General features: G+C 37.5%; 1 protein-coding gene across 1 annotated transcript in view; it reads left to right on the top strand.

Annotated features, from left to right (window-relative positions):
- Positions 1-19,219, top strand: part of LOC126617690 (uncharacterized) — a 40,688-nt gene that overhangs the window by 11,988 nt on the left and 9,481 nt on the right. The window contains exons 20-48 of the mRNA XM_050285734.1: positions 406-502; positions 597-695; positions 1,274-1,438; positions 1,512-1,586; positions 1,789-2,208; positions 2,290-2,637; positions 2,724-2,855; positions 3,269-3,382; positions 3,466-3,650; positions 3,792-3,900; positions 4,104-4,247; positions 4,425-4,715; positions 5,932-6,582; positions 6,684-6,875; positions 9,936-10,039; positions 10,582-10,871; positions 10,979-11,063; positions 11,229-11,564; positions 11,876-12,235; positions 12,347-12,836; positions 13,385-13,548; positions 14,470-14,632; positions 14,757-15,026; positions 15,249-15,443; positions 15,887-15,929; positions 16,461-16,585; positions 16,737-17,237; positions 18,212-18,976; positions 19,096-19,169. Coding sequence (XP_050141691.1) covers positions 406-502; positions 597-695; positions 1,274-1,438; positions 1,512-1,586; positions 1,789-2,208; positions 2,290-2,637; positions 2,724-2,855; positions 3,269-3,382; positions 3,466-3,650; positions 3,792-3,900; positions 4,104-4,247; positions 4,425-4,715; positions 5,932-6,582; positions 6,684-6,875; positions 9,936-10,039; positions 10,582-10,871; positions 10,979-11,063; positions 11,229-11,564; positions 11,876-12,235; positions 12,347-12,836; positions 13,385-13,548; positions 14,470-14,632; positions 14,757-15,026; positions 15,249-15,443; positions 15,887-15,929; positions 16,461-16,585; positions 16,737-17,237; positions 18,212-18,976; positions 19,096-19,169 — 6,987 coding nt within the window. The remainder of the gene's footprint in view (positions 1-405; positions 503-596; positions 696-1,273; positions 1,439-1,511; positions 1,587-1,788; positions 2,209-2,289; positions 2,638-2,723; positions 2,856-3,268; positions 3,383-3,465; positions 3,651-3,791; positions 3,901-4,103; positions 4,248-4,424; positions 4,716-5,931; positions 6,583-6,683; positions 6,876-9,935; positions 10,040-10,581; positions 10,872-10,978; positions 11,064-11,228; positions 11,565-11,875; positions 12,236-12,346; positions 12,837-13,384; positions 13,549-14,469; positions 14,633-14,756; positions 15,027-15,248; positions 15,444-15,886; positions 15,930-16,460; positions 16,586-16,736; positions 17,238-18,211; positions 18,977-19,095; positions 19,170-19,219) is intronic.

The following is a 19,219-nucleotide window of genomic DNA, read 5'->3' as shown; positions in this document are numbered from 1 at the left end:
TTCTGATGCCAACTTTTCCTTGATATTATCTGTCTATCTAAAAGTAAGGTATGTTAGGAAAAACAAAAATAGATATATTTGTGTATAGAGATGCTGTTAATCCTTTTCCTTTTATTAGGGGTATTTTTTAATGCACTTTAGTTTTCCAAATTATCTTAGACTTGTTACTGGTCTTTGTCCTGTTGTTTTGCCACTACCTCTATTTGTTTCTAACTTTACATAAATTTACTGCTATTTAGATTGTTGCACTAGTAAATTATGAAATAGTTTTCAGTATTTCATATCTATACATCATAATTCATATGCAATGCCTAATTTAATGTAACAGTTTATGTTAAGTGAAATGTTGTTTGGTAGAATTTGTTCTTACTGCAACTGATTCTTGGAATCATATGCTTATTGCAGCTTAAGTGGAAAACACATATATCAGGTTCCTTCAGAGTCTGTTGGTGGTGCTGATCTTGTATTGGCTGTCTGTGATGCTGCACGAGCAAATACCAAAGTTGTAGCTCCATCTTTATAGTTTAAGAAAATTAGTTCAATTACCCCCTATAAAATTGTTTTGTTGACTATACTTATTTGATGTTTTTATATAGGTGGTGGAGGATGCAAATGCACTAATATTGCAATGTGACTCCGATGATTCGAAGAAAACTTGGCAGAGCCGGTTGCAGGGGGCTGTCTATCGTTCATCGGTAATTCTTGTGTAGTTGCTGATTGAAATTAGTATTTTATGATTTTTACCATTCCCCATAAACCTTTAACCTGCGCAACGTCACAGCCCAATGTCGTTTAGGTTGTTGGGATTGTCGTTCACAAAGACCTGGATTCTGCAGTCACAGATAGGTGTTTTGACGTTTGTCGCAGTGCTTTCGTCCTTCCCTCTTTATCTAGTTTGATTTGTGTTCCTATTTGTTGTTCGGATTGTTGTTCACAAAGACCTGGATTCTGGAGTCACAGATAGGTGTTTTGACGTTTGTCGCAGTGCTTTCGTCCTCCTCTCTTTATCTAGTTTGATTTGTGTTCCTATTTTCCTGATTTTCTTTACCGAATAACATATTCACAGAATTACTGGTACTGACATAATTATGGAGGTTGTTTCTGTCCTCGAATATAGCATTTTCTGGTCATTACTTTCCTGCTAGGCAATCTCTCTTATAAGTGTTACTTTATGAAACTTGTTTGGTATTTCTTAGGGAGTACTCCCACAAATTGCAGCACTTTCAACTGTAAGGAAAAGCATAAACAATGTCTTAAGTAATCTTATATGCAGGGTTCTGCTCCTGTGACTAGTCTAACTGAAACTTCATCGGAGTCTGAGGATTCAGTAATCGAGCTTAATTCCAGTGAGGATCTAGTTGATATATCAAAAATGGAGAGAGCATTTATTACTGGTGTTCTTGATGAACTGAAGGTCTGCTTCAGTTGTAGTTGTCAGGTAAGCCTCAACTATATACTTGACATAAGTTTCCTTGTAAGGGACAGATCTAACTAAGAGCTACTTTCTCTAGCATGACCAGAATTTTATGAAAGTGCTCCTAACCGAAGAAAGGCGTTTATTTGAATTTCGAGCAATAGGTGGCCAGGTAAATAAATCAATTGATTTAGACAAATCGGTTTTTATTTTAATGTTTTATTTACTATTTTTCAATCGGCGCAAAACCGAGTGCGGTGGCGTTCTAGGATTCGTCCAGCCGACCCCACTTAGTGGGATAAGGCTTGGTTGTTGTTGTTGTACTGTTTTCAATCGGTTTTGCCAACTCCAGAGAGTTGTATTTTTGGATACAGGTTGAGCTATCGGTTAGAGCAGGTGACATGTTCATCGGAACTGTTTTGAAATCTTTGGAGATTGAAGATTTAGTTTCTGGTCACAGAATGCCTCAGCCTTGCTATCTGGCAAGATCATTTATCGGCAATGCAGAAACAAATTTAACCCCTGGTGCCACCGGGAATCAAATTTTGGATGGCAGTGATGTTATCCTGAATGAAGGAGATGAATTTTACGAGGCACCAGAAAATTTGGTTGACCCTGAAACTTTATTGTTGAAATCCCCTCGTTTTACCCGTATTGCTGGTTTACTCCCTGGCAACGGTCTTCAGGCAACTAAGAAGGACATTGAACTCGATGATCCGTTGGATAGTTTTGTGAAAGCTCAAATAGTTATCTATGACCAAAATTCTCCTCTGTACCATAACATAGACATGCAGGTGAGTGTTATTCTGCATGAAATTTGGACATCAATCCCTTGCATTGTGGTTTGAATAATTATTCTTTAAATTGATGTTTAGGTCTCGGTCACCCTGGCTACCCTATCATTTTTCTGTCGTCGACCAACAATTCTTGCCATCATGGAATTCGTTAATGCTATTACCATTGAGGATGAAAGCTGTGAATCTTTCAGTGACAGTCCTTCAGCAGCTATTGTGAAACATGACATCTCCAGAGATGATGCAGTTGATGATCCACGATCAGTGACCATCAGTGAGCCATCTATTAAAGGGTTGCTGGGAAAGGGGAAGTCCAGGGTCGTTTTTAATTTAACATTAAATATGGCTCGCGCTCAAATTATATTAATGAATGAAGATGAAAGCAAGCTTGCTGTTTTATCACAAGATAATTTGGTTACCGATATTAAGGTTTTTTCAAGTTCCCATCTTTGGAAGAGTTTCCATTTTTATTGAACTTACCTGATTCGTGCTTACTAAACTTCCTTGTATTTCAGGTATTTCCATCCTCTTTTAGTATTAAGGCAGCCCTTGGAAATCTTAGAATAAGTGATGAGAGTCTTCCTAGCAGCCATATGTATTTCTGGGCATGCGACATGAGAAATCCAGGAGGCAGTTCATTTGTTGAGGTATTCCTTTCTCTCTTTATCCCTCTGGAGGTTTCGAAATTTAAGATTTTTTTCTTAGTAATCTTGTGTATTTTGTTGGATGGTTATTGAATAGATCAGTGGACCAAATAAAATTTAAAACGTGTTCCTCAATGAATTTTAAATTGGGTGGAATTGTTGGTCAAAGGGAGAGGGCAAGTTAAGACCAAAATAGGAATAGCTTGTCTTGTGGAGGGAAATGATGAATTGGCTTGGGAAAAATTGGACGATGTGAAATATATAAAGAATTATAGGGTTTCTGCATTATTTTGACAGAAATATATACTTGTGTTCTGCAGGATGTTCTTTTCTTATGCTGTTTTGTTATTCTCCTATTTCAATTGTTTTTATTGGCTATCATTGATATTTTTACAACTATTTTCTTTATGATGCAGTTGGTGCTTACTTCATTCAGTGTTGACGAGGAAGATTATGAAGGTTATGAGTTTAGCCTTTATGGGCAGCTTTCAGAAGTACGCATTGTTTATTTGAATAGGTTTATCCAGGAGGTAATATACATTTGACTTCTCTTTTGTTCGTTATGCACTCTAGTTTGTTTCCACTTCTCTTATGTCTGTAAAATCATTTGTAGGTGGCTAGTTACTTCATGGGTCTTGTTCCCAACAATTCAAAAGGTTTTGTCAAGCTAAAAGATCAAGTCACAAATTCAGAGAAATTGTTTACAACTAGTGATTTTGAGGGATCACCTGCACTGAAGTTGGATGTATCTCTTAGGAAGCCTATTATTTTGATGCCTCAGAAAACCGACAGTCCTGAGTATGCTTACTTTGGAATTTAGACTCTGTATTTTAGTTTTAGATTTTGAATTTAGGCTCCATTGGTGCACCAATATAATTCATATCTTTATTTGATATTTCTGATGTACGTTCTGTAATTCTCTGAATTTTTCTATTTCAGCTACTTGAAGCTTGACATTGTTCATATTACTGTCCGGAACACCTTTAAATGGTTTGGTGGAAGTAGAAGTGAAATTAATGCTGTTCATATGGAAGTGTTAACGGTTCAGGTGATTGAGTACATTTGATGTTTTTTCTTTTACCGTCTAAACTCTATCCTCAATTTTTATTTATTTGTTTTGAGGGGTAGTGGCTGGAAAAGGATATGGAGGTTCCAATTGAAATGGATTTTTAAAACCCTGGAGTGCTTGGCATCGTAATTTTTTATTTACTCTCTGCATGTTAATTAATCTTCATTTATGGGGGGATGTAGGTTGAGGACATCAATCTAAATGTTGGCACTAAAGCAGAGTTGGGTGAAAGTATAATTCAAGATGTGAAGGGAGTTTCTGTTGTGATTCGAAGGTCACTTCGAGATTTGCTGCATCAAATACCAAGTGTTGAGGTCGTAATCAAGGTAATGCATCACTTATTCATCGACCAGTGTGTGAATCCAAGTTTTTTTCTATTCCGTGCACTCGTGCACCCTTGTACATTATTTGTTAAAGTTGCAGGTGTAAGTATAGGGTGTGTTTCTGAAAAATGCATTATAAGAGAAGTCACATTCTAAAGGTTTATGATTCGTGCTTTTCAGATGGAGAAATTGAAAGCAGCTTTGTCAAACAGAGAATATCAGATTATCACTGATTGTGCACAGTCTAACATTTCTGAAACTCCACATATTATACCTCCATTGAACCATGAGTCTATGATATCATCAGTTGATGTTGAAGAACACGTCACTCCTCAGGACCCTGTTGGTGTCGAATCTCGAAATGCAACTGAGGGAGCTTGGGTTATGATGAAAGTCTCTGTTGTTATTGATTTGGTTGAATTGTGCTTGCATACTGGAGTAGCAAGAGATGCATCTCTAGCCACTGTACAGGTAGTTTCTTAATTTGGTAGATTTTTTAACTGTCAGTAATTTATTACAATATTTGCATCTATATTCAGTCTCTTGAAAATTGGAGGTATTTATATATATATATATATATATATATATATATATATTCGGTTTTAACAGATTGAGTTGGCCCCTGCAAGTCCCCTTAATATCATTGATTGATCAATACATCCATCTTTATTGAAAGTCATTTTCAAAGCCTTGCATTTATATAAATGTCTTTTCTGTTCAAATTTTCTGGTCCAGTATACAGTATTTGGACATTCCTTGTTTAAGTGATTTAAACAGGATTTCTTTATTAAGAAAGACGAAAATTAAAATCCAACCGTCTCCCTTATTTTGATATGACCAACAGGGTCTTCATTCATCAACAATCTTAACCAACCATTAAACCTAATATTCTTCCATGCGGTTAAAAAGGGGAATGATTTCTGCGCACCTGTACTTATGTCCCTAGATTCTCTATGATTTCTTCAATCTGAAGGCCAAAAATAAATAGGGGTGCATAGCGAGAGAAAAATGGTGGGTGTAAGTCACTCCCCTATAGAAATAGTGTCACATATAGATGTGATACTCGATATTCGTTTCAACCCACCTCAATGTCAACCAAAGTCAATTAATTAACTATCACTAATTTCGAAAAAAAAAAAAAGAAAAAAAAGAAAAAAGAAAAGAAAACTCCACTAATGTGAAGGGAGTGGATATGTAAAACGGTCAAGGTAATCAACCTGTAAACCCCTTAGTTTCTCTTCCTTGCCTGCTTGGTTGTACACAGCTACTAAAGCAACGCTATTTTGCTATTCTACAGCTTGAAAATGGCTCCTAAAGCTAACTACTAGCACTAGCAGGAGCTAATAGCAAAAGCAAAGCTAGTAGCCAGCCACTGCTATCTCTTCCTATATAGAGTTCTCAATAAAGTAATACTGTTTTATTTAAAAAAAATTTGGTGATGTTAATACACAGGGAATAATCAACTGTGGACATGGTTAAACTGTTGATTTTTTCATAATTCATAATAGTAACTGTAGGATATATTAAATTTGCAGACTGGAACTTAATAGGACCGTATTGGATGTCATCATGGTACAATGTGTGTGTAACCACGGTGGATATCCCCATTTTAAGAAAAGAATAGATGTTATATGTACATATATATCTTCTCGGTTTTATAATGCCATCACCTCCTTTCCTCGTACAGATCAGTGGTGCATGGTTACTGTACAAATCAAATACACTAGGAGAAGGCTTCCTATCAGCAACACTAAAGGGGTTTGCTGTGCTTGATGATCGTGAGGGTACTGAACCAGAGTTTAGGTTGGCGGTAGGAAAACCCGAATGCGTTGGTTCAAGTCCCTTAGATTTTGTGACTCATGATGGTGCTCAACAAATCTCCAGTGCACATGATATGGAACTGAATGATTTGACATTAGTTCCTACGATGATCATTCTTGATGCAAAATTTTCTCAGCTGTCAACAGTTGTTTCCTTATGCATCCAAAGGCCACAACTGCTTGTTGCACTTGACTTTCTGTTGGGTGTTGTTGAGTTTTTTGTTCCTACAATCAGCAATACTCTGTCAAGTGAAGAAGTAAAGAACTCCGTCCATGGAATGGATGCAGTGATTTTGGATCAGTCAACTTACAAGCAACCCTCTTCTGAATTCTCTCTTTCTTCTTTAAGACCTTTAATAGCTGATGATGGAAGGCATGATCATTTTGTTTATGATGGCAACGGTGGTACACTATATTTGAAAGATAGGCAGGGATTTAATCTCTCCGGGCCTAGTACAGAGCCAATAATATATATAGGAGACGGGAAGAGGTTGCAATTCAGAAATGTTGTCATCAAGGTTCTCCCATTACGATATCATCTTTTCTTGTTTATCCACATGCTAGTACCTAAAAAACTTCTATGATATTTGAATTACTAATGTGACTTCTGTGGATGTAGAATGGGCTATACCTAGATTCATGCGTTTCTATGGGATCCAACAGTAGCTATTCAGCTTTGAAGGAAGATCAGGTCTCCTTAGTGGGAGGGAATGAAGATTCTAATATGAATTCCTCAACAGAGGGTGTCAATAATGTGCCACCTCAAAGTATTGTGGCCGACAGGTCGACAGAGATTGTTATTGAGTTGCAGGTGTTTGCTTCGTTTTATTTCTTTTTGGCTTATATTTTGCTATGCTCTGTGGAACTTAATGTTAGTCTCACTTCCCCCCCCCCCCCCCCTGAAATGCGAAATGCGTCACCCTGAAACTAGATTTTCAACAAGCATGCAGTCTGTCATTTCTGGCAAAAAATCTGTTAAAAATCTCATACGTGGCATTAATGGGACCCATTTGGTTGCTGATGTGGTAACCCATTAGTGCCACGTATACAAAACTGATTAAAGAAACAAACAACCCGGCAACTACCCCAACACAGACCCCGACTCCGCCCAACCTGACTTCTCTCCCCCTCTCTATCCATTTCAATATCCTTACATAACCAAACACAGTAAAGTGATCTAAATCCCCAGTTCAATACCAGAAATAAAACGAGAATGAAATGAAAAGAATTGATGAGTGATTCACAAAATAAATATTAAATTGAAAATTAAATATTATATTGGCACCTGATTAGATCTACTCCCAAGCGCCCCTCCCACACCCCCCCCCCCTTTCAATCTAAGCTTCTCTTTGTCCTTCGCAATCAAACCCTAATAAACGAATCGATGGCATCTATTGATCCACATATGACCACCTCTTAATAAAACCGTCTTCCATGAATGAAGACGACTTGACTGATCCACATATGACCACCTCTTACTAAAACCGTCTTCCATGGATGAAGGTGACGACTTGGCAGTCATCTATCTTCATCAAGTATGCCAACTGTCATTCTCAAATTTTGGCATTTGAGAGTGGCAGAGCGGCCTGGTAGTGCATACACGGAGAAGGGAGGTTTTCTTCACCTTCATATGTGCTTAGGAAATATGTTTGAAATACTAGGCCAACTGGGAAAAGGAGGAATAGAGAGAGAGACATGCACTTCAGTTCTAGGAATTCAGTGAAGGAGAGGGGAGGAAGGGAGAGGGCTAGAGCGATTAGTTTCCCAGGGAATGCAAGATATAGACATTTAGCGAGATATTTCAAAATTGGACAGAAGGTTATCATTCTGGACTATGGAGATAGGAGTTGTTCGTAGAAAGCGTGCGAATTACTGAGAGAAACATGTTTAGAAGCTACCAGTTGTGGAGATTCCTATAGGTTTCAAATTCTCTTTAGCACAAGGTGATAAGGAGCAAGTACGGGGTCAGAGGTGTTGAGAATGAATCTCACATTGATGGAAGGAGGGACCTTGCATGGGCTTATAAGTAAGTTGGGCTACACCCTATATTGCCAATTGGTTTTATGGTAGAACCTCAACTTCTTCATGGGATCAGAGCAGATTGTCCCACGTGTGGAGCCAAACGGCCACACGCGCTCCACGTCCCCCCGTTATGTTGTCCACTTGTTAGGCTTGAAAATTTGCCACACGTGGGGCTGTGTTGGGAATGAATCTCACATTGATGGAATGAGGGACCTTGCATGGGCTTATGAGTAAGTTGGGCTACTCTCCATATTGCCAATTGGTTTTATGATGGAACCTCAACTTCTTCAGGAGGCTAACGGGTTAGACGCAAACACTTCTTGTGTGGTTCAAGTCGTAGTCCATGGATAGATATTTCATTGGGTCCTTCTTTCCCAGAGTGTTGCAAGTTTGAGGTGGGCAATGGGGAGAGGGTGAGGTTTTTATAGGATGGACCGTTGAAAGAGCGATATCCTAGATTATTCTTGTTATCGAGAAAGAACGACCAAAGAATTTCAAGTTTTGTGGATTTGTTCTGTTGGAGTTGGGAATGTCATTCTGATGAATTTCCTCATATACTAACTAAAAACAATAAGAAATCAAATCAGAGGAATAGAATCAGCTGGAGAAAGTAGAGGCAGCTGGGTTATTAGAGAAGGTGGAAGATGTTCGTTTTTTTTCAATCAAGAGTGGATAATAGGTGGTGGAAACTAGACAGATCAGGATTGTTCACTTGCAGATCGTGTAGCTCTTTCTTTCTTGTGCAATAATGAAACTGTGCAACATTTTGCATCCTATTCTCCAAATATCAAAAGCTCCTCCAAAATTCAAAGTTCTTGCATGGTTAGTGGCTATTGGGAAGGTCAACACCTGTGATCAAGTTCAAAAGCGAGGCCTTTTATTTGCATTTCTCCCCAGTGGTGCAGTTTGTGTAAATTTGAGGAGAGTGTTAATCATGTTTTACTCCATTGTTCTTACTCAGTACAGCTGTGGCGGAAATTGTTCAAGGAAGTTAGAGCTAGTTGGGTTATTCCAAAGGGTTGTTACGAGCTTCTAAGTTCCCAGTTCGAGTCTTTAGGAAAGGAGAAGAAAGCTAAACCTTTGTGGGGCTGTTTGGTGTTGGCAGTTTTTTGGAACATTTGGTTGGAGCGTAAGAGAAGATTTTTTTATGATTAAAAGGGAGTGGGAGTAGAGGAACTATGGTTTAGGGTAAGGTACTGGGCAGCCCTCTGGGCATCGAGGGATTGTTCTCTTTCTTATATAGTGATGGATGTGTTAGCAGCCGTAAAATGAATTTGGTTCAGCTTTAGTTACTAGTAAAGTAGTCCTACTTGAGAGGACTTAGCTAGTTTTGCTAGTTGGTGGATTTCTTATCCACTTCTTGTAATTCCTTGTATTGTTTTAATAAAAATCTATCGTTTCTTCCAAAAAAAATTGGGTGGATGGGTACAGTGCTGGAATTGCACTGATGGGCAGAGATGGTGGGTGGGGTTTTAGTCACAGAAGAAGAGAAAGGGTGGGACCATGGGAGGAAAAGAATTTTTTAGATATTTTCTAATTTTTTCATTTAAATTTTTTTGTTATTGTATTCACACATGGTAAACACATCATCAAATAATTGGAGCCTGCTAAGCCACGGAAGAGGATTTAACAGATTTTATGACATAAATGACAGAATCAAGCAACATGGACGAAAATCAGGTTCCAGGGGGTTTAGTGACGCATTTTGCGTTTCAGAGGAGAAAATGAGATTATCATCGAGTTCCAGGGGGCATAGCAAAAAATAAGCCTTTGTTTTTTCCCAATTTCAGGCCATACTCATTTTCTGGAACTGCTAAATTTATTTTGTAACTAAAATATTTCGCTGCAGTTGGTTGGCCCAGAGCTGACATTCTATAATACTTCTGAAGATGTTGGGGAATCACTTGTGCTCTCTAACCAACTTTTGCATGCACAGTTGGATGGATTCTGCAGGTCAATTTTTTTATTCCTATCATGTTTAGATGTACTAGTATAAATTGTGTGCAGGGTTTATGAATGTTTGATGTTATTTATGTGTTTTGCCATTTTTCCTGTAGCTAGAAATATTATTAGAAATAACTATGGATACTTGTGCTCTCTAACCAACTTTTGCATGCACAGTTGGATGGATTCTGCAGGTCAATTTATTTATTTTTATTATCATTGTTTAGACGCACTAGTATAATTCGTTTGCAGATTTTATGAATGTTTGATGTTATTTATGTGTTTTGCCATTTTTTCTGTAGCTAGAAATATTATTAGGAATAACTATGGATAGTTTCTCAAATGGGTCCCAAGTATTTCCTTTTCCTTGTACCTTCTGTCTTTTCTTTTCGTTTTCTTCTTTTTCGTTTCCTTTTACCTTCTAGCTAGAAATTTTCATGTTTAATTGATGCATTATAAACTCTGTTTTATTGCTTGAACTTCAGACAAATATTTTAATGCTCTGAAATATAATGGAAAAGTGACGTTATACATGCTCTTTCTGCCTCCAGGCTTGTTATGAAGGGTGATACCATGGAGATGAATGCAAATGTGCTTGGTTTAACTATGGAGAGTAATGGAATCACAATTCTGGAGCCTTTCGACACCTCTGTAAAATATTCAAATGCTTCTGGAAAGACCAATATACATCTAAGTGTTTCGGATGTATTTATGAATTTTTCATTTAGCATCCTCAGACTTTTTTTAGCAGTTGAAGAGGATATCTTGGCATTTTTAAGGACAACATCAAAGAAAATGACAGTGGTTTGCTTGCAGTTTGACAAAATTGGAACGATACAAAGTAGGCCAGAGTGTTTTATTTTGTTTATTTTTCTATATTGTAAGAAGGGTTTGACTTGCTAAAGTTACATGCTGATGATGTATTTCCTGCTTCCTTCACATTTTCAGATCCCTACAGTGATCAAATATATGCTTTTTGGAGGCCTCGTGCACCTCCTGGTTTTGCAGTTCTTGGCGATTATCTGACACCATTGTTAGTGGACGCTGTTTTAAAACGGCTTCTTTTGATATTAATGGTTTTAGTGTCATATCTTAGTTGTACCTCATGGTGCTCTTTAAATATCAGTATTACTAAAATTGCAACTGTTTTCATTTTTTTATAGTTTTGGATGTTGATAATACCATTTTCTTATGACAGGGACAAGCCGCCTACAAAAGCAGTTCTTGCTGTAAATACCAATTTTGCTAGAGTCAAGAAGCCCCTGTCTTTTAAGCTGATTTGGCCACCTTTACCTTCTGAGGGCTCGTCTGTTGATAGCATAAATGATTCTGATTCAATACCAAATGATGTCCTTTCTGACGGAGCTAATTGTTCCATTTGGTTTCCTGAAGCACCTAATGGATATGTTGCATTGGGTTGTGTCGTTTCCCCTGGAAGAACACAGCCACCACTGTCTTCTGCTTTCTGTATCTTGGCTTCATTAGTTTCTTCTTCTTCCTTAAGGGATTGCATTGCAATCAGTACCAACAATCCGTATGTCGTGCTTTCAAACTCTCTCACTTCTAATAATTTCGGATTACACTAAAGTTGCCAATAGTTTACACTGAGGTTCAAAAGTACCAAATTTGGCAATACTTGAACATATTTGATGGTTTATGTCTTTTCCATACGAAGAGGTAGTGGAATACATTTTTTATTGGCTTCAAACGTTTAACGCATTGTCATGACTCTGTTATTAGATTTTGGGTCCAACTTCACTTTCTGTTAGATCTCCAACTAAATTGGCCTGTTTACATTGGTAAAAATGATTGAAACGTGATTTTTTGTTCCATTTTAAAATGCAGTTATCAGTCAAATTTAGCATTCTGGCGTGTGGATAATTCTGTTGGCACCTTTTTGCCAGCAGCTCCAAATACATCTAGTGTAATGGGTACAGCCTATGATTTGCGTCACATGATATTTGGATTTTCAGAAGCACCTGAGAAATCATCTAAACCTTTCGATGTCCAAGATACTTCTGCACAAAGTCATGACGTCCAACCAGAAAGGTTGGCAACCGTAAACTCTAGGCGGCATTACGAAGCTGTTGCTAGTTTCCAATTGATATGGTGGAATCAGGGATCAAACTCAAGGAAGAAACTGTCTATATGGCGTCCAGTTGTCCCTCAGGGGATGGTATATTTTGGTGATATTGCTATCAACGGGTATATGATAATGGTGTTGAGGGATATCTTATCTTTATAACATTATGATTTTGTGTATGTCTTTTTCTGTTGTATCTTAAGTAACATAAGTTTGATGGTTACTAAACTTAGGTACGAGCCCCCAAATACCTGCATTGTTCTTCGTGAATCAGGAGATGACGAGATCTTCAAAGCCCCTCTTGATTTCCAGCTTGTTGGGCAAGTTAAGAAACAAAGGGGAACGGAGAGTATATCTTTCTGGCTTCCTCAGGCTCCTCCAGGGTTTGTTTCCCTTGGTTGTATTGCATGCAAGGGAACAGCAAAGCAATCCGATTTCAGCTCATTAAGATGCATACGCAGTGATATGGTCACTGGAGATCAATTTTCGGACGAAAGTGTATGGGATACATCTGATATCAAGCTTACAAGAGATTCTTTTAGTATCTGGTCAGCTGGAAATGAGTTGGGGACCTTTATGGTTCGCAGTGGGTTCAAAAAACCTCCAAGAAGGTTTGCTTTAAAGCTGGCCGAGTCAAATGTACCAAGTGGTTCAGATGATACTGTAATTGATGCAGAATTGAGAACTTTTTCTGCTGCACTTTTTGATGACTATAGTGGCTTGGTAAGAATTCATACTAAAATAGCACATAAGGAGTATGAAACGTAGTGATTTGTAAATGAATAATGAAAGGTAGGATTAGGGAACCTTCTTCCAAATTTTAATAATTACTTTTTCTCTATACGTATCATTTATGCATCCGTAATAAGTGATAACTGGACGCCATATTTCTAAATAAAGAAAATGTGAAGCAAGCTCAAGGAATGAATGGGCCCCTAATCATATCTAGCAATATTGTGTCAAGAAATTGAGAAAACCTACTCTTATGTACAATTCTGTTATGTTCATAAAGATTAACCTTATGGACAATTCTGGTATTTTCTCGGCTGAGTCGTCTCTTCTTATAATAACTTCTTACTGTGTATTTAATTATTTATGAACATGGAACACAAGTACATAATATTAAGCTTTCCATCTTTTTCTTTGAAGAAAAGAAAAATATATGCTGTCTTTGGTGGTTGTTATGTTGAAAGCTCAAGTCCTACTTTTACTTTAATTTTCTGTTAGTTACGGCAATTTCTCTAATGATTTTGTCTCATGGAATATGACAGATGGTTCCATTGTTTAATGTCTCTTTAAGTGGAATTGGGTTCAGTTTGCATGGAAGAACCGACTACTTGAATTCTACTGTGAGCTTCTCTCTGGCTGCTAGATCATATAATGATAAGTATGAAGTTTGGGAGCCTCTCATTGAGCCGGTAGATGGTTTCTTACGGTAATTTTCTATTCTACCTCAGTATTAAAAAATTCTATGAAAACATATAGGATGCATTAGGTAGCTTATCAGTTCTGAATTCAATGTTTAAAAGGAATCCATGTGGAACCTAGGAAGCTAGAAAAGTCGAGCATACATAATGGATGGTGTGGAAAAGAAGTTGGAAATTTTGAAAGGATCAAGTAAAGGGCCGTGGATTCTCAAGGTTATGGATCTTTTTGTGGGTGCTGTCAATGGTTGTGGGTTATGAGGGATAATTCATTAAGACTTTGTATCCCGCCCTAATTATACCAGATATCACAATATGGCGATTGATATATGTTTTAGTTATTGTCGACCATGCTCGGATTAAATGAGGTCGCGGTGGGTGAATTATCATTTCAATGGTAATTTTCATGGAAGCTGCTCATTTAAAATGCTCCAAAAGCTTAAGTTGTTGAGGAACTGTCCAACTGTATATGTCAGGCTTCTACCCTCGCCCATGAGGAGCCCCTACTGCACCTGGAGAGCTAGACATATGGACAAAGAGAGAAATATATAGGTGCAGGAGCTGACCCACCACGCAGCCCGAAAACCAACAAAGAAATTGGGAATGACGATCAAACATAGAACCTCTTGAAAACATGGGTTTGCTACCCAAATGTCTGACTTTGATACCCAAAATGTCAGGCATCTTCTAGGCCAATATCTAATCGATAATGTAGAGTGGAGAAGAAATAAGAAAAGTTAAAAATGTTTTTAGCTTTGGTGCTTAGGAAGTTTCCACTAGTTGAAAGGTTAGAGAAAAGATTTTATATCTCATCTAGTGTAAACTTTGTGTTCCTTTTTCCACATCACTTTTGATGCAGTTATGCTCATATTTGGTTAAAATTTCACTTCGGAAACATCAGTAGTTATTTACTAATATCGGCCCACATACAGGTACCAATATGATCCGAGTGCTACAACTACAGCTTCCCAGTTACGCCTTACCTCTACAAGGGATCTGAACTTGAATGTTTCTGTCTCTAATGCTAATATGATTATTCAAGCTTATGCAAGCTGGAACAGTCTTATTCATGTGCATGAATATGATAGAAAAAGAGTAAATTTCTTCTGCCTCCATCACTAAATGAAGTTTTCCTTGTACACCCTTTCTCCTGTCTGCATTTAACGGTTATTGCTTACAGTTTCACCTTTTCTTTTTCTTTTAACATGATATCGAATAGGAAGCATCCTCGCCAACAGATGATGGAAGATCTGCTATTGACGTTCATCACAAGAGAAACTTCTATATAATTCCACAAAACAAACTTGGTCAGGATATCTTTATTCGAGCTACAGAATTAAGGGGACTCGCAAACATAATTAAGATGACTCCTGGGGATATGAGGCCCGTGAAAGTTCCTGTTTCCAAGAATATGCTGGACTCTCACTTGCAAGGAAAACATTTCCGTAAAGTTAGAACAATGGTTACTCTTATCATAGTGGACGGGCAGGTATACTCTCATTCCTCATGGATTCAATTTCTTTTGATTCCTTCCATTCGTTCTCTTTTCCAGTGGTTATCATGTCCACTTTTTTTGGCTTATTGTTTTATTGTCTTTTCATAATAAAAGGGTCTTTCTCACAAAATAAATAAATAAATATAGTTGCTTACAATTTTTTCAATTTATTTTATAACAAAAATATATGAATTTTAATTCTACCTGCAAATGCAGTTCCCACAGGTTGGAGGGTTAGCATCCCCCCAGTATACCATAGCAATTCGCCTTAGTCCTGACACGAACCTCCCTAGTGGATCACTGAGCCATCAACAAAGTGCACGTACTTGCGGAAGCAGTTCAGATCACTTATCTTCAGAGCTTGAGTTGGTCAAGTGGAATGAAATTTTTTTCTTTAAAGTCGACGATCCAGTATGTAGAATATTTTTCTTTTTAGCACGTTTTCCCAATTACAACTGCTCTGCTTTTGCATGTATTCTTTGCACATTGGATTTCACATCTGTTAATACCCGAACTTTAATTTCACAATTTTGACCAAAAGGATGATTACTGGATTTCAATTCTTGTGCTATGAAATTTGTGTAACATCTTGTAATTAAAATGTATTTTTAGGACATGCTAAGTGAATTTTCTAATCTTCACTTACTGAATTTTGGCTTCATAAATTTCCAATGATAGACAGTAATGCTACCTGTAGATGTATATGATTCATTAAACAGTATTAACCCATTTGGTTTATTTTTATATATCATTGTTTGGAGGTTGTATGAACATATAAGTAATCTTCTTGGTTATCCCATTTCATCTTCATTGTCTCTGTTCCCACTCAAGCTATTCTATCCAAATTTGTGCAGGACTACTACTCGGTGGAATTAATTGTGACGGAGCTGGGGAAAGGTAGTTCATTTATTATTTATTTGATCTGTGGTCTTTCTAGTTAATACCCAATGGGGAATCACCTTCTGCATTTGTTATTTATCTGCATGCCATATCTGTATAATATTGAAATTCTCATTGTGAATCCTATTCTCTTATTTATTACCTGTGTCTACTATTGAGGCAGAATACCCTCACCCATTGTTACTAATAAACTGAAAGAAACCTCGGAAACGGAAGATGTAGAAATGCCAACTAAGCATAGTATTTCAGATTTCATTACACCACCTTGAACCTACCCACTGTCCTCGTGTAAAAAATTGTGAATCCTGTGTATACTATAGTTTGTTTTTGTTTAGTTCCTATCTGTTATGCATCCTTTTTTTTCAACTTTGACCTAAATATCCATGTATTTTCTGTAAAGTAAATGAATTTTCCGCACTCCTTAAATTGTTTTTTAATTTTGTTTTTTAAGTACTTAAGAAATACGCATTTTTGTCTATCCTATCAATTTTGGGCAAGATGGGTTTAACTTTTCATTTTTGATTTTAGGGGTCCGTCTTGGATTATTTTCAGCCCCTTTAAAGCAGATTGCATGGATCATCCATGATAATTCATACCCATATGATAGCGTGAACAAATGGACCTGGGTTGAATTGTCCTCAACAGATTCTGCGGTAGAGTTCACGTTCATGTTTTAGAAATATCATTTTTCCTATTGTATCTGTTTTGTGTCAGAACATGTACCTCGTTCTAGGGGTAGAAATTTATCAAGAATTTACTAACAAGTAGATCAACCTTGTAATACTTATGTGAATTGTGATTCAGGGATATAATGGTGAAAAGTCCTGTGGAAAAATCAGATGTGCGGTGCTTTTGTCACCGATATCTGAAGCTGAGATAAGTGATCATCAAACTGATAACAGTGGCAGAAAATCTGGTTTTATTCAGATCAGTCCAAGCAGGGAAGGGCCTTGGACTACAGTGAGGCTTAATTATGCTGCACCAGCTGCTTGTTGGCGGTTAGGGAATGACGTTGTTGCTAGTGAAGTACATGTGAATGATGGCAATCGATATGTGAATATTAGGTCTCTTGTTTCTGTACGTAACAGTACGGATTTTGTACTTGATTTGTGCCTTGTATCAAAAGTTTCCATGGAAGACGCAACGTTAAAAAACAACGCCTGTACCCCTGAAGGTCCAGTACATCTTAAGAAACTTCAAACCGATGAGTTCTTTGAAACTGAAAAATACAGCCCTGGTACTGGTTGGATTTGCACCACGGTTCAACCAAGTCAAGAAATCGTTGAAAGTGCAGGATCTCATCAGGTAAAGAAATTAGTTGATGTCCTTGGCATGTGTTCTTGTGTTGATAACTCGTGTAGGTTGAACCTTGAATTTAAATCTCTCCGACTGAAGTTTTCCATGCTTAGCATATGTTTCATGTTGATTTTCATAGTTTTGTTGTATATTACTTTTGTTACATATTCTCATCCAAAATTGGTAGCTACGATGTCCCTAAATTAGTGATACTATATGGATTGAAGAAACATTTGTGATTCTTTTGTTAGGATATAAGAACATTTATAAAAAGAGAAATTAATGTGATGAAACCATTTATAAATCTTGTAAAACCTCCTTCCCCATCTTCTGTCACACCCCAATGTCGATATTCGCCCAAAATCGGCATGCTGACGTCTGAACATCAGAGCCTGACGGAAAAGTAAATTAAACAAGGTTCAACTTTTAACTGAATCACATTATAAACATGGTCAAGTGGAATGTCGCCTGTAGGCCCAAAATAAATATCAAAATAGAAGAAATACACCCTAACGCTCTAACACTCAGCCCAGTACCATTACACTCATAGACCTTAAACTTAAGGATACCTGATCACCTGGAAAACAAACCCCCTATACCGTGGAATGGTATACCGGGTTGGAGATTGTTTAATACATTTACTCAAAACAGTCCAAGCAGTAGCCAAAACTACAGATCTACAAAGTCTAACCCCCTACAAAAAAATCTTTGGTGAACTACACTTTCTTGGTCGAAGCCACTCCAATCTAAACTCTAGAAGAAACCCACTCACAGCTTTGTATGAAAATGAAGGAGCAGAGTTTTTGAGGCACTCCTTTCTTTTGTTGCTCTTTTTGGATGAGAAGTAACAAATGTTTGTGACCATTAGCTATAGTTTAATTTGGGTGATGACTAAACCTTTTTTTTGTGGTCTGTCTCATTACTAGACAGGTTTAGTAATTCTGGAGGTATTAGATTGTTTCTGATTATTGTCGGTAATGCAGGGAGTTCCTGCAGTTGAGTTACCACTTGGCTGGGAATGGTTTGATGATTGGCATTTGGATATGGAATCTGTTAACACTGCTGACGGTTGGGTTTATGCTCCAGATGTTGAGAGTTTAAAATGGCCCGAGTCATTTGATCCATTAAGATCTGGAAACTATGCAAGGCAAAGGAGATGGATCAGGAATAGAAAACAAAACGATACACATCAGGAAATATATATTGGACTTTTGAAACCTGGAGATACGGTATCTCTTCCTCTATCTGGGTTAGCACAACCTGGAATGTATGTATTGCGTTTAAGGCCCTCTCTCCACAATAGTAGTGAATATTCTTGGAGTTCAGTGGTGGATGGGTCTGAACAAACAGAGGACTCTGGTAAGTCAAAAGTATGCTCTGGGATAAGTGTGTCTTCTCTCACTGAGTCAGAGGAACTGTTGTATTGCACTCAGATAAGTGGTAGTTCTTCAAGCGGTTCTCATAAGTTGTGGTTTTGTACGAGTGTACAAGCAACAGAAATTGCCAAAGATATTCGTTCTGATCCGATCCAGGATTGGACTCTTGTAATCAAGTCCCCGCTATCTATCTCCAATTTTCTTCCGCTTGCAGCTGAATTTTCTGTTTTTGAGATTCAAGATAGTGGTAACTTTTTTGCCTGCTCTAGAGGGGTATTCTTTCCAGGGAAAAGTGTCAATGTTTATAGTGCTGACATAAGAAACCCTTTGTTCTTTTCACTGCTTCCACAAAGAGGGTGGCTGCCTATAAATGTGAGCCTTTAAGACCAAACTAATCCCTTTTTTTATTTTTTTGTTCTTTTGTATGATTCTATTTTTCTTTGACATAAATTTCATTATATATCCCACCCTTTCATTTATTTCCTTTGCAGGAAGCTGTTCTTTTTTCCCATCCTCATGAAGTTCCGCCAAAAACTATAAGTTTGAGAAGTTCGATATCTGGAAGGTTTCAAATAATCTGCATCATAAATTATATTGTGTATCTTAGTCTTTACA

This window comes from Malus sylvestris, chromosome 4 (assembly GCF_916048215.2).
Source record: "Malus sylvestris chromosome 4, drMalSylv7.2, whole genome shotgun sequence".
NCBI lineage: Eukaryota > Viridiplantae > Streptophyta > Magnoliopsida > Rosales > Rosaceae > Malus > Malus sylvestris.
This window is presented reverse-complemented; position numbering and strand designations above follow the sequence as displayed.